Raw genomic sequence first — 15,650 nt, forward strand, 5'->3', positions numbered from 1 at the left:
GGAGGTGGAGGTTCCCCACGTCGATTCATAGGTCTCGGAGGCATTCTGCACCACCACATATTTCTTTACGTAAATCGCCATGCATAACTAATATTTTTTTATTTTTATTTTTTGACTTTAAGACTGTCATAACTTTAAATTCTCATTTTCATAAATCATTGAAAATATAAACTCCTGTGTCCCATGTATAAATCATAATTTAAAACACTTAAAACTTACAGACTGGCAGTGCGGTTTCTGAGCTCCGTGTAGCAGGCTAGTCACCCTCCAAGGACCATGGCTCTGATACCATTTGTAACGTCCCACTGTATAAAGACGGGTCTTTTCAGCGTGCTTATGTCCTCACTCACACGCACCCTGAGAAACTTTCCAGGGGGTCACCCATCCTATAATTGCCCCAAGTCAAGCACGCTTAACCTTAGAGTTCTTATGTGATGAGCTCCCGAAAAGAAGATGCACCTTCTTGATATGAGCAGTACATATGAAATCTTTTTAATCCCTCCTCAACTATGTAGTCCCATACCTACACAGTCTCAGAATCCCCTCTCATTCCGGCACGAGATCGGTTCATTCATGTCTCCCTCCGCCTAGAAGCCTACCAGGAGCCGCTCATTGTCCGTGCAACCTCTTGGCACCGGCGATCACTCCCTGCCTCTTCAGCCCCGGGCGTCACATAATGCATGCTATTAGTTGCCAGTTAGTAGGTGATTCCATGCAGGGTCACTACAGAAATGAAGCCCATTCCTGAGCTGTTCCCTGAAGAAGGTATAAAACCCCTCGGGCGGCTGGTCAGCCCGGCCAAGGGACCCGGGAATGAGAATAGAATATGCAGGAGGGATGTTACCCATAACTCGAAGCTCCTCTATGGATTCTGGGCGTAGGGTACTGGTAAATTGGGAGAACCAGGGACCTTCAGGGTTTGGTTTGGGCAAAGGAAGAAGAGGGTTAGAAGCAGAAGCTTTAGCTTTGCATTTATCCTTAGAAGTCCCAGTTTGGGCCTTCTTTGGACGAGAGGAGGAAGGGGCTAATCTCGGTTGGACACCGGAAATGACAGGGGGTGGAGAATCATGGCGTAGGGCCGCGGACTCTACACTAGCAGAGCCACGAGCATTGGCACCAGATGTAGAAGAGGCAGATTCCGACATTTTTAGGAAGACGACAAGGTAAAAGAAGGGGACACTGAGTATAAGGTAGAGTAAAAACTTACAGAAGAAGGACGGAGCACGAACAAGGGCTATAAGAACCAAGCTTGAAATACAGAATCGCCAAAGCCGGAGAAACTTAGAAGCAGGGAAGGAATGCATGAACAGATAAAGTAAAAAATGAAGGAAGGGGTTTAGTATTTATAGGTGAAGAACTTACATCTAGGCTGTAGATTTAAAGATGATCGGAGGGTAAGGATGAGCTTGGGAAGTTGAACCGGGCAGCGTAATGATCATACGGGTAGTTGAAAGGACAAGTAACGTCCACTGACACCTGCCCGTCACTTCAAATTCTAGGGCTGACGTCAGCCCTACAGCATTTAACAAAATTTCACAATTTGTTTAAAGCCCCACGGAATGGTGATACCCCGGGAAGTCAGGGGTATCAGGGCTAAGAAAAAGCATAAGCATCAGGGATGTTAGTCAGGACAGCGAACAGGGTTCTAGCCCGACTATTTTTAGGGAGGAGTGGTGATATCCCGGGAAGTCAGGGGTATCAGGGCTAAGAAGAATCAGAAGCATCAGGGATGTTAGTCAGGACAGCGAACATGGTTCTAGCCCGACTATTTTTAGGGAGGAGTGATGATATCCCGGGAATCCAGGGGTATCAGGGCTAAGGAGAAGCAGAACATCAGGGATACTAGTCAGGACAGCGAACAGGGTTCTAGCCCGACTATTTTTAGGGAGGAGTGGTGATATCCCGGGAAGCCAGGGGTATCAGGGCTAAGGAGAAGCAAAAGCATCAGAGATGCTAGTCAGGACAGCGAACAGGGTTCTAGCCCGATTATTTTTAGGGAAGAGTGGTGATATCCCAGGAAGCCAGGGGTATCAGGGCTAAGGAGAAGCAGAAGCACCAAGGATGCTAGTCAGGGCAGTGAACAAAGCTATACCGAGTCAAGGACGTTAGGGATGTATAAAGGCAAACCTGGAGCTCCAGGATCCCGGGAGGATCAGGTCTTCATGACTTAGGCAAAGCCCATTTCTCCAGGGCATGATCCCCACGATTGCCATAATCTCAAGCCTTCCGGCTTCATCGTGTGTGACAGGTAAACGTGGGCAACTCTTGCACCCACGACCCAGATCGTGGCCAATACCCTGGAAATGCGGAATGACTCTCTCACTCCAAGGCTTATAAATACCTTGCCTCAGGTGTTTGTAGAGGTATGTTCATCAAAAATTCCAAAGCACTATATTCATTTTTCTTGAAGCCCACTCTATTTCTGAGTCTGACTTAAGCATCGGAGTGGCCCCGCCGGAAAACCTTCCGGCGTCCCACTAACGTGCTTTCATTTCTTTCCCTTGTGTACAGATCATCTTGATCAAGGAGGGACAAACCACACTTCATCTCTACTAGCCCGGTCAGCTCGTCAAGCCCACTATACTACCCTTGATAGCTCGGGCACTCGTTTTTATCAAACATCATCAATGATGTTTTAGTAATTTATCTTATTTGTGTTGATTAATATTAGAGTTAATTGTTAAAAATTCCCCCATCACATGTTTCATTATAATTCAGTCCCTGTCAGATTTTTTCTTTTTCTGCACTCCCTGATCCATTAAAAGTTTGTTTCTACTACCTGGGCCTACAAATAATTTTCAAAGTGAAAAATAAGTATAAATAATTGAAAATCTAGTACAAATATATGAAATTTGAGTACTAATTATTTCGAATCTGGTACAAAAACTTGTTTTCTTGGTATAAAACATTTTGTATTATATTTCATCTCTTTAAAACTGAAAATATAAATCATGATTCTGTACTCAATTTGAGATAATTAATGCTAGAAATATATAAATCAATACGTAAATTAAATATTTTTGTACTCAAATTTCTTAAATTAATACAATAAAAATTGTTAATTTTCGTGATTTTCAAAATACTAATATATATGTCAAAAAAATAATGAACAGATGCTTTAATATAAATATTTTGTACATAAACATGTATGTACAATAAGCTTTTGGTAGTAATAAAGTAGTTTCAATGTTATACTCAAAATCTTAATTTTTATACCAGATCTGAAACTGTGAGTACTCAAACAAAGATTTAACCTTTTGTACCGATTTTTATCAATGAAAAGAAAAGTGAGATCAGAGAGTTCAAACAAAGATTCTTGACATAGGGACTGATTCTTAGTCTCACATTTGTATCAAATATTAAAAAATATTACTTTTTACGACAAAAATATTCATTTTTATTATATCTATTACTTTAATATTATTATTTAATAAAGTAAGAGGGTTGTATTGTAACTATTTTTTGGTATTTTTATGCGAACTTTCAAAAATAACTCTATCCAATAAATAAATAAAAAATTATTTAACAATTTCAATTTATTTTCATAAACTTTCTCACCATTTCATACTTCACGTTTCACATATTTTAATTTTAAAAATTTTAAAACTAACTCTCACGTATGTTTACTTGCTTAAGATTGGTTTTTTATTTTTTTTAAAACAACTTTTATTCATAAATTATTTTTTAATGCGATAATTTGATAAACTAAGAAGCTAGTATATATATATATATATATATATATATATATATATATATATATATATGTAAGATTGATCACGAATCCATAAGATCGTCTCACAAGAGATCTATTCATCTATTAATGTAAGCAAAATAAGATATCAGAACATATTTAAAAACACAAAACTTGGACTACTTGATCGATCGATAACATTTGTTACATATATGTTAAAAATTAAAATAATGTTCCCAAATATTTATATATATATATATATATATATTTAAAAGGGTAAAAATTTTAAGCTGTCCAACAAATAATGTTCACTCCGTGCTCGACCACTAAAACCTGGTGTCGTGTTTTAATGGTGCGAAAAATAAAAAAACAAAAACAACTAAAACCCGGCACCAGATTTTAATGGTCGGACATGAAATGAGCAAAAATTTATTGGGCTACTTAAAACTTCACTTTAAAAAGGTAACCTCGATATACTTATAATTTTTTGGAATATAACAAAATATGCAGTCCATATAACTTTAAATGGAAGCAAGAAAAAAACTTTTTAATAATTTTGAAATTATGCAGTCATTTTAAAATGTTTTTTTTGGGAACTATATTAAAAAAATGGTATATTTTAATTTAACTTTTTTATTTGATAATTCAGTAATGATGAAATATATATATATATATATATATATATATATATATATATATATTTATATAATATGTGGCACTATTCTATTGGACCACATCTTTATCACATCCAATAAAATAGTATCACATCATTGGTGGACATGGTAGTGGGCATGATGGGTGGGCACTTGAAAGAAACTATATATATATATATATAGAGTCTTGTTCCCCTGCACCCAAGGGTGCAGGAATTGTGGGCGCCAGCTGAGCTGGCAGCCCAGCTGGCGCCCACTTTTTTTTTATTATTATTTTATAAAATAAAAAAAACAGAGCGTAGTGCTTCCTTCACTTTTCTTCCCTTTCACTTCTACGCGCCATGTCGTCGACAACTCGCCTGGAGGGAAAGACACCATCCGCCGCACGGCCGCACCATAGACCAATCTCTGCCGCCCCAACCTCCGGTGAACGTTTGACCAAGATGTTGGGTTTTTACTTTTTATTCCCAAGAACACCAAGCATTCATTCCGTTCTTGAACACCCCTGCCACCCAAACCCATACCCTGGGCACAATTTTCACCTCTGCACCACCATTTTCCAGATCTCTTGCTCACCAAACACACGCACCTCCATTTCAATCAACAACATCGATCTCTCACCATCTCCCCCTCCTTGCAAACACCCCCCCAATCATTCATCGACCTCCAAATAAGTTTCACTCTCAACAGATCCATTTCACTTTCCGATTCCCTTGGCGATGAAGGTGATGGGTCGGGACTTGGTGTTGGTGATGGGTAGGGAATTGAGTGGAGATGAAGGATGGCATCTAAATTTATTCTTATTTGTAGGAAGACTATTTCTAGCTGGCGAAGGAGGCGGCGGAGCGTTATCTCCCGAGAGAAGCCGAGAGAAGAAGACACTGAGCGTTCGCGAGAGAAGACGTTGTTCTTCATCAAGTGGGCCAAGATTGGGCCCAATTAAAAAAAAAAAAAAAAAAAAAGTGATCTGGCGCCCACAATTCCCCCTCACCCTAAGGTGCAGGGAACAAGATTATATATATTTGATCCCCGTGCGGTGAATTCGTGCACACCCGTACTCAAAATAATTCTGATTGACTTGAAATTTTTACGGTAGGATCGTTTCAAAAATACGAATCAAACGATATATTATATGCTACAAATTTCAATCTCGATGGCCGAAATCGTGAATATGACAAAAAACTGCACATTTAACCCTATTTCCGGCCATCTTCACGATTTCGGCCATCGAGATTGAAATTTGTAGCACATGATATATCGTTGGATTCGTATTTTTGAAACGATCTTACCGTAAAAATTTCAAGTCAATCGAAATTTTTTTGAGCACGAGTGTGCAAGGATTCCCCGCACCCTAGGGTGCGGGGATCGAATATATATATATATATATATATATATATATATATATACACACACACAGTTTTGATATGATGAGCATCCATCGTGAGCACCGCTGATGTGGCATGTTATGCATCCAATAGGTGAATGCCATGTGGGTAGGTGCTCACAGAAGTGCTCACGGTGGTTGCTCACCATAGCAAAACTCTATATATATATATATATGAGGACTTTTCAACTGTCCAACAATATTTTCTCACCTCGTTTTCGACCTCGGGTTTTAGTTGTTTTTTTTATTTTTATTTTTCGCATAATTAAAATACGGTATCGAGTTTTAGTACTCGAAAATAAGTTGAATATCATTTATTGGGTTGATAAAATTTCTATATATACAAAATACTATACAAAACATATGTATATGTTGGAATATTTATATGTATATCTTTGTGGTGGAGGAATTGCCAAAAAGCCTCGGCCATTAACTAGGGTTCTCTCTCCAGTGCCCCTCATCCGCAGATCCAATTAGGGTTTCGCTCCAATCCTTTTTCTCTCAAGCACGCACACGTCCGCAACGATGATGCAGCCAGGAAACACCATGGTCCCGCCGCAATACCAGCAGCAGCCACCACAGCCGTGGATGACTCAGCCGTCTCAACAACCACAGTACCAGGTTCCCCCGCCCCAACAGCCACCGGCTTCGGCATACTACTATCAACAGCAGCCTCCACAGGCCACCGCGCCACCTCAAATGCCCCAGCAATTTTCCACTGCTCAACCTGTAGCGGACGATGGAATACGTAGCCTCTGGATTGGAGATCTGCAGAACTGGATGGATGAGCAGTTCATATATAGCTGTTTCGCATCCTCTGGCGAGGTATGTCCCCTTATTCCACAGAAAACGAAATACCCGTATAAGAAATGTTTGTTTGTAGATTTACTTGTTAATTATGAAATATCAAGATTCATGCGTTTGTAAGATATTTTCGAAGAAGACGAAGTCTTTTTTCTTATCTAGTGTGCTGCGTTCATGCTCGATTTATACTATAAGAAATGAATGTGTGAAAAATTATCTAGCGAGAAAGATTTAAGTTTTAGGATGCGTCAGTTGGATTAAGCAGTGAAGTTTCTAGTTGAATTTATTTCTCTTAATTGTTCTTTGTTTCTTTTGTTAAAGTATCCTTATGTTATTGCATGGTTGAATGTAAAGTGTGTTCATTATTGGGACATTGGTCAGGGTTAAAATTTTGGCCAATGCCTGTGTGTCCTTCAGGTTTTTTACATCTGCACCCCTATTTACCTTTCTTGTTGACTCTTCATAAGTTTCCTCTATGTTTCACTCTTATTTTGACCTTATAATATATGCACGGATGGCATTTCTATCTTGAAAAGGAGTTATTTTTCAGCATAACATTATAATTTTGTTTGTTGAGGCTGGTTAAACTTTATGTTCCGTTTTATTTTATTCATTTTGTGTGTAAACCTAATGTATATTTTTATCCTTCAGGTAGCCTCTGTCAAAATCATTCGCAACAAGCAAACTGGACAATCAGAAGGTTATGGATTTATTGAATTTGTTAGTCACGCTGCTGCAGAGAAAAACCTGCATATGTATAATGGAACCCTAATCCCAAATGTTGAGCAAACGTTTAGGATGAACTGGGCCTCCATGGGTGCGGGTGAAAAGCATGACGATTCTCCTGAATATACCATTTTTATTGGAGATTTGGCAGCTGATGTTACTGATTTCATGCTTCAAGAAACTTTTAGGGCCAATTATCCTTCAGTTAAGGGTGCAAAGATTGTCACAGATAGGACTACAGGACGTACAAAGGGTTATGGATTCGTGAGGTTTAGTGATGAAAGTGAACAACTTCGTGCTATGACTGAGATGAATGGAAGGTTTTGTTCCACTAGACCCATGCGGATTGGTCCAGCTGCTAACAAACAGAAAGTGGGTGTCCAGACGAAAGGTGTGCACCATGTTTTTATCATTGACTTTAGTTTGGATTGACCAGTGGATCATTGAATTCTCGTGCAATTTTTGAGTTTGATATTAATTTCTCTTTCATTTGATTTGATCTCTGAATTTTCGCAGTTTCAATGAATTGGTGGCATTATAGTTTTGGAATTCTCCAATAATGATGTGTCTTTGTTGAGCAGTGCTATTAAGTTGCTTTCTTTGAGTTTGAATTCTTGAAGATAAGCGCGGATAATGTCATTTCCTTCCAGTACTTTAGATTTTAGGTTCAGAAGTGTTAAAAACTTGCATAATCTTATGAAAAACTCCCATTGTCTCAAAGCAGGGTGTCAGGAGGCTCTATCATATAGGGGCCTGGAGACAATATCAGCTGAAATGATAACCTTTTTAGTGCCTGGTTTTTTGTAGGTCAGTTTTATTATAACGTTCACTTACTTTTGGCTTTTTGAGGCTTTAATTATACCGCGATTCTACTTTATTTTCCGTCAGTCCTTTATTATCCAAGCTCTCAGACAAATTAAGTTACTCTTAACATTTGAAGCCCATCTATTTTTCAAACTTTAAACTCAGCTGCTACAACAACTCAAGATATCCATGTACCACTTTCCTTCGTGCCATTAGTAATTATTAGATTTTTTTTTTTATCTTCCCACCCTTTATTCTTTATTGAATTGAGGCTGGAGATACTTCATTTAGAAAAGGCTGACCATGAAGAGTGGGCAAATGACAAAGGTCAGTGAATTTGCTTACATCATGGAGTTTTTTAGTTCTCTCAGTGTACCCAATGCTTCCCATTCTGTAAGTTGTACTCTATTTGGTTTAGTTATAATGTTCTATTTTGGTGTTCCCCTTTAAAGTCTTCAAAAATTTGGAGTGTGGTTAATTATATTCCAGTGTGCATCGAATTGTTTCTAGCTAAATTTAGTTACCAAACAATTTCCAGATACTATTTCTTATTTTGATATTGGTGCTGGTTTGCCAGCCAATTCTTGAAGGGTTGACTGGTTTGTTTGCATTTGATGCACAACAGTGGTATCGGTTCGTAAATTTTCCTGTTGAAGATGTGTAATGTCAAATGTGTAAGATGTTTCAAATTGTGTTTCTGGGGCATGATATTGAACTGGAAAATATAATTGCAATATTGAAAATGACTTGGTTCTATTATTTTGCCATTACTTATCATGTCGTTGCGCAATAGTCTTCAACACTTGTGCTTGGTAAGTTGACTGAATGACCAGTTCCTGTCTCATCAATGATTGTTTTCCTTGTAACATTCTGTTTTTATTTTTTTCCATGTGCAGTACCATTTTTTTTCCGCCTTCTATTTGAATTTATCTCTCATATTGTTAGCATTCTGTTTGAAATTATCTTCTTCTCTCTCTAATTTGTGTTGAAAATATTCTGAATTGCCTATAGTTTTGTATTAATTTGTATCCAAGGTTTTGGATTATGATAATGCATACAACATCCATTTGGATTTTCTCACGAGAATGTGACCTGCAGTTTTTCGAAAAAGCTGAAATCTAGCATCAAATTTGTTTTACTTCTCCGCTGTTCCCCTTCCTGTCATCCTGTGGCTTTCCCTCACTTGCATTTTCTCATGATTACAGCCTCATACCAGACTTCTCAGGGAACAGCAAGTGAGGATGATCCGACTAACACAACTGTCAGTAAATTTATTGACTACTGTTCATACATGCTAAATTTTAAAAAAACATTTGTTCACAGTTTGAGTTTTGGTTTTTTCACATCAGATCTTTGTTGGGAATTTGGATCCTAATGTCACAGATGACCACTTGAGGCAGGTTTTTGGACAATATGGACAATTGATTCATGTAAAAATTCCTGTAGGCAAACGATGTGGGTTTGTTCAATTTGCTGATAGGTAAATTGATTGTGCCTGCAGTTATTTTTTCTCCCTTTAATATATGTAAAAAAATATTACATGATTTTTTTTAATCTTTTACTTATATGTGTAGAAGCTGTGCTGAAGAAGCTATACGTATTCTAAGTGGAACACAGCTGGGAGGACAGACCATTCGACTCTCATGGGGCCGTAGTCCTTCAAACAAACAGGTTACTTTACCCATTTTGTAACTTTTCAATTTCAAATCTTGCATTCTCATGGTATTCATCTATTTGAATCTTACATTGTCAGGTTGATGCCAACCAGTCGAACGGTGGATATTATGGATATACCCCTGGATACGAAACTTATGGATACGCACAAGCCCCACAGGACACAAATATGTACTATTCAGGTTACCCTGGATATGGTAACTATCCAGCCCCTACCCAACAGCAGCAGTAGCCTCGGTAATGCATATGCTGATGAATTCTATAACTAAATGGAAAGTCTGATTTCTTCATTTCATCCCCGCTTTCTGTTCTGTTTTTTGCTTGTGGTATTTTAATTCAGTCATTGCATTTCACAATGCGGGTAATTTTTCTTGTATTTTCTCTCGTTTTGTCTGCCTCATCAGTTGCATAACATTTTTGCTCGTGAAGCTAAATTTTTCTCCAAGCTCTGTTTATATGTGTGCTTGTTTAGTCTTCAGTCTAAAATTTATTCAGAGTAAACTTTATTTACTCATGGCATCAAGAGTTGGTTTTAGACCAAAATGAAACCCATTGTCTTTTGCAAGAAGCTAAAGTTAAGCGAGTATTTCATGAATCAAGACATTTATTCTGTAAAAAGATGATTTGATTCCCATGTATTTGTTAACAGTATGGTACTGTATCTTGTCGTAACATAATCAAAACCTAGTTTTCCATCGTCTACAGGCATGGAAGGGTGACTTACAGCTCAACTATCGTGTCCTATCAAAGAAAAAGACAGCTCCGTAACGAGGTTGCTGGTAAGAAGATGGGAGCTGTTTACTCTTTCAGTGAAATGCTGCTGTTGAAGGATCTTTAAACTATTGTTAGGTGCATAGCCGTTTTAGTTCCTTCTGTGCTTCTGTTTTGAACTAAATTTATGTCGCGTTGAAGTCTTTCACTGTCATTAGAAACTGAGAGTGGAGATCATGTCTCGTTTCAATGTTATACCTGTTTGTTCTTTTGTCCTTGAGATGGTTCTATGTGATTCTGAATTCGATCTTTACTATCTTATTATTGTAGTTGAAACGGTATTTTGGTAGCCGCTTTTATTTCTGTGGTTAAATCGAGCCAATTCTTCACAGGAGCCGAAATCTTGGTGATTGACAAATGGTGATTGACAAATCTTAAATTGGGATTAACCGGCATTATTGTGGTTGATAAATGATACTTATTCTTGCCAAAGCTAAACTAAATGACATAAATTTTGCACATCCTAGCATATTTTGACGACTTTGTAGGATTGCGGGGATTTTTGGACGCTCGGTCCAAAATGTCGCAGTCAAGTTATTTGATTGTTATCTTAGTGATTGGTCTCATCTTCCAGCTGTGCCTGATGTACGCTCTATACCATAGAGTGGACATTAAGATTTTAAAAAATTGTACAAGTCCGTTGAAGGATGTTATACATGATTTTTAAACTTTCAAAACTATCTTTGATGGAGAGATCTTTTCGTTTTATTTGGCGTATTTTTAACGTGTAATCGCGTTACTTTCATTGTATATACAATAAGATGACTCATTATGATACTACAAAGTTAGCCAAGCATCGATTTTTCTGTTTTTCTCACTCTAGCGTGTTTAAATAATTTCATCCAAGAAATTTTTTTCAGGAAATGTGTTCTGTCTGGTGAAACAATTCAATATATTAACAGCTTAATTGACATGGTAACCACAGTAATGCGGGTGAATGGTGATACTGAGAGTTTAATTAATTTATTTTTTTTGAAGTAATACTGAAAGTTTAATTTAATGTTGAAACATATACATTATTTTTTTATGATTGTCTTATTCTTAATTGAAAAGTATTCATAATTGAATTTATTCGACAAATAAGTTTCTAGCTTTGATACCAAAAATTCGACTACATTATGAGTGGGAAAAAAAGATAGCTGGAACATTTCCTGCAATAATATCAAATATGATATGTTTACATTAATAATTAATTGCCACATATTTAGATTTTTGTGGTATGTATATGAAATATTTATTAATGAAATTCTATTTTGCCTAAAAATTGATACACGTAGTAATTAATTGAGGAGTTAACGTTTACGTGACATTGGAAGGATCTTTTTTCCGATAGGTTAGATCCTACCCCATGGGTATTATCCTATCATGATGTTAATCACTTATTGGTTCAAATCATGTGGATCTCACTAAATTATATGGGGCCCCGTGATTTGAATAAATAAGATACATACACCTGTCTCATAGAGGTAATACCCAGGGGCTTGATTGTAATTTTCCCTTTTTTTCCTACATTTCTAATACAGTATAGTCAAGATTTGTATGGCTCGTGGTCATCGCACGACATATTTGAAAAATCCCTTTCAGTTTTATTTTTTAAAAAAAAAGAAAAAGAAAAAGAATAAAAAACCCCATCGGTTTTTGGTGGCCTCACCCTCCCCTCACAGCATAACGAAGTAACGAACGATTTCCCATTTGCAGAAAGTGTTGGCCGCCACAACCCGCGAATGGCTGCTCTTCTCTCCAACGGAATTTCACCCTTCTCTCCACAACCCATACCGGAACTCTGCAAAGGAACTCTATTTCACCCCAGCTTCAAATCTCCCATCACCAGAAGCTCTAATTCAAGAGGTGTTCTCAAGATTAGGGCTGATTCCTCAGGTAAGAATACATCAACTGCAGATGTCGTTGACGTTGACCCACTTCAAAAATTCTTGAAAAGAGACTATAAATGGGGCTTCACGCAGGAGATTGATTCATTTTCCATCCCCAAGGGGCTTTCTGAGGAAACTGTGAGGTTCATTTCTTCTAGAAAGGGTGAACCCGATTGGATGTTGAAGTTTAGATTGAAATCTTACGAGAGATTTTGCAATATGAAAGAGCCTAAATGGTCTGATAATCAGTACCCTAGGATTGATTTTCAAGATATTTGTTATTATTCTGAGCCAAAAAAGAAGCCAACTTTGAATAGTCTTGATGAGGCTGCCCCTGAGCTTATTAGATACTTTGATAAGCTCGGGATTCCTTTGAATGAAAGGAATCGGTTGGCTAATGTTAAGCCAATGGCGCTTGATGTGGTTTTTGACAGTGTTTCCATTGCCACTTCGCATAGGAAGACTTTAGAGGAGGCTGGCGTGATCTTTTGCTCTATTTCTGAAGCTGTCAGAGAGTATCCAGATTTGGTTAGGAAGTATTTTGGGAGAGTTGTCCCTGCAGATGATAACTTTTATGCAGCTTTGAATTCAGCAGTATTTAGTGATGGTTCGTTTGTTTACATACCTAAGAACACAAAGTGTCCTATGCAAATTTCAACATATTTTAGGATAAATGCCATGGAAACTGGGCAGTTTGAGAGGACCTTGATAGTTGCAGATGAAGGAAGTTCAGTGGAGTACTTGGAGGGATGCACTGCTCCTTCGTATGATACTAATCAGTTACATGCAGCAGTGGTGGAGTTGTATTGCCACACAGGTGCCGAGATCAAGTATTCCACGGTTCAGAATTGGTATGCCGGTGATGCTCAAGGGAAAGGAGGGATCTTTAATTTTGTGACCAAGAGAGGTTTGTGTGCTGGAGCTCGATCAAGGATATCGTGGACACAAGTTGAGACGGGTTCCGCTATTACTTGGAAGTACCCTAGTGTTGTTTTAGAGGGTGATGAATCTGTTGGTGAATTTTATTCTGTGGCACTGACCAATAACTACCAACAGGCTGACACGGGGACAAAGATGATACACAAGGGGAAGAATACTAAGAGTAGAATTATTTCGAAAGGAATTTCTGCTGGGCATTCAAGGAACTGTTACAGAGGTCTAGTCCAAGTATTGTCCAATTCAGATAATGCTCGGAATTCCTCTCAATGCGACTCTATGCTTATTGGAAATAATGCAGCTGCCAATACCTATCCATATATTCAGGTTTTTATTTGAAACTCTGCATTTTTTGTATGGTTTTGTTGGTTTGATCTGTGATTCATCAAACCGATCTCATTGGTTTTGTGTTTATGAGATTGACACGTATCATTGCACCCTTGGCCCCTCTCTTTTGTCAGTTGGCTTCTGTTTCGTGATCCGTGTTAGTTGTTTCCAGATGTTGGAGAGATGTGGTCGAAATTAAACTTCAAAATTATAAGTTCCTGCATAATTTCTGATGTGGTTTGACTTTAAAACCCAAAATCATAAGCTCCTACAGATTTTCTTTGTGTTTCTCCTTGGCCTTTTTTTAAAAAAAAAAAAATTATTTTATTATTATTATTATTATTATTATTATTATTATTATAAGCTTATTTTGAGGGACTCACTTGGTATATCTTTGCCATTTTAATTTGAATAGTTCGGGAATTTTGTGGAATAAATTTTACCTGATGCTCATGTCGAGTCTGGTAAGGTGATAATAGTAATCTCAGCATGTCACGTGTTGAGGGGGCAATAGTCCTGGTGACAGCCAGCAAGATACAGCTCTAAGCTTCTCGGATTTTAGTTATCTTAGGTTTACATGTCTAGAGAAGGAGATTGAATTCGTTCATATATTCTTGGTCTTTGAAGATATTGTAGGTCCGGTGCTCGTTTATGTGATTTCCAAAAGTTTGATGGTATAATTAGCTTTTACCCCTCAAATTTAGAAGCTGGAACCATCACAAAACGAATCCAGAAGTTCTTACTTGTAGCATAAAAATCTTTTAGACTAGAGGGTTCTCTATCAACTCAACTTGTTCTCTTAACAGACAAAAAACCCCTCGGCTCGTGTGGAACATGAAGCCACCACCTCGAAGATTGGCGATGACCAGTTATTTTACTTCCAACAAAGAGGTATTGATTATGAGAAAGCAATGGCTTCCATGATCTCTGGGTTCTGCCGGGATGTCTTCAATGAACTTCCGGATGAATTTGGCGCCGAGGTGAACCAGCTCATGAGCTTGAAGTTGGAAGGATCAGTTGGTTAAGCTGCAAATAACAGTAAAGAAATGACACTCATATGTTGCTTAAACTCCTAGATATGTTAGATTATTAGTTTTGGTCTGTAAAATTGTGTCCAGTCTGAGACTCTGAGTCCATTTCAAAAGAGCTTGCTGTAAATGCATCATATGTATTTGTTTCTGTCTTGTAAAAATGAAGATGACTCAAACGAGTTTTGGTGAATAAAATCGCTATTTCCTGTTAACGGCGTTTGTTTTCAGGGTTGCTGTTGCTCGTGTCGGACTCGAGAATCTTTCGGAGTCCACTGGCAAGTGCTAACCGGAAAAGCTTGCCCATATCGGCGAGTCTCGAGCCTTCTTAAGTAGTGTTTGGGGAGAGCTTTTGGTGTTACACTTTTCAGCTTTTCTTTTAACCAAATTTTGAAGGTCTCTCAAACACTACTTTAACTTGCCTTTCCTCCATGAGAACTGAGGAGCATCCCGATATTGCAAAGAAATAATATGCACTGTTCTATTATACGTTAAACATTTATTTATATTTTATTAGATCGCAAAATATCTATACATATATATCAATATTAGGAGTCAAAACTCCAAAAGCACATAGCCGGCTCCTCCAAAAAACAAAACAAATTAAAGTCCAACTTGTTGAATCACGTACACGCCGGCTTTCGCATTCCACAACACGGTTCAGTCACATGAATATCCCCTGCTTAATTCGTTGTATATAATATAATATAAATTTAAATACACACAAAATCTCGCATGAGAGTGAGACCGTCTCACGGAATCTCTGATCGGTCTTCGTGAAAAATATATTTTTTATGTCAAATATCGTTTTTCACTGTAAATATAAACTCAGTCGATCTGTCTCAAAGATATAAATCCGTCGTGCCGTCTCACAAAAACCTACTGTGTTTTTAATATAGAGTAGATGAAAAACTCGGTTATCTTTGATATGCAGGCCAATGACTTCTCATTAATTCTCAATCTTTGGTTAAAATTAATTAA

General features: G+C 37.7%; 2 protein-coding genes across 2 annotated transcripts; both read left to right on the top strand.

The window, feature by feature from the left end:
- Positions 1-6,125: 6,125 nt before the first annotated feature.
- Positions 6,126-10,760, top strand: LOC140876378 (polyadenylate-binding protein RBP45-like). The gene is made up of 7 exons (XM_073280335.1): positions 6,126-6,553; positions 7,184-7,649; positions 9,268-9,323; positions 9,412-9,542; positions 9,637-9,733; positions 9,816-9,973; positions 10,442-10,760. Exons 1-6 carry the CDS (start codon positions 6,254-6,256, stop codon positions 9,966-9,968), a joined length of 1,203 nt encoding a protein of 400 aa, XP_073136436.1. The 5' UTR covers positions 6,126-6,253; the 3' UTR covers positions 9,969-9,973; positions 10,442-10,760.
- Positions 10,761-12,146: 1,386 nt separating this feature from the next.
- On the top strand, positions 12,147-14,884 carry LOC140887806 (iron-sulfur cluster assembly SufBD family protein ABCI8, chloroplastic). Its single transcript, XM_073295300.1, has 2 exons — positions 12,147-13,641; positions 14,448-14,884. Exons 1-2 carry the CDS (start codon positions 12,232-12,234, stop codon positions 14,664-14,666), a joined length of 1,629 nt encoding a protein of 542 aa, XP_073151401.1. The 5' UTR covers positions 12,147-12,231; the 3' UTR covers positions 14,667-14,884.
- Positions 14,885-15,650: the final 766 nt, after the last annotated feature.

This window comes from Henckelia pumila, chromosome 1 (genome assembly GCF_033568475.1).
Source record: "Henckelia pumila isolate YLH828 chromosome 1, ASM3356847v2, whole genome shotgun sequence".
NCBI lineage: Eukaryota > Viridiplantae > Streptophyta > Magnoliopsida > Lamiales > Gesneriaceae > Henckelia > Henckelia pumila.

Coding starts and splice junctions, on each gene's coding strand:
- LOC140887806 (XM_073295300.1), top strand. CDS start 12,232: ATGGCTGCTCTTCTCTCCAACGGAATTTCACCCTTCTCTCCACAACCC. Junction 13,642..14,447: donor ATACCTATCCATATATTCAG/GTTTTTATTTGA, acceptor TTCTCTTAACAG/ACAAAAAACCCCTCGGCTCG.
- LOC140876378 (XM_073280335.1), top strand. CDS start 6,254: ATGATGCAGCCAGGAAACACCATGGTCCCGCCGCAATACCAGCAGCAG. Junction 7,650..9,267: donor AGTGGGTGTCCAGACGAAAG/GTGTGCACCATG, acceptor TCATGATTACAG/CCTCATACCAGACTTCTCAG. Junction 9,734..9,815: donor GTAGTCCTTCAAACAAACAG/GTTACTTTACCC, acceptor TTACATTGTCAG/GTTGATGCCAACCAGTCGAA.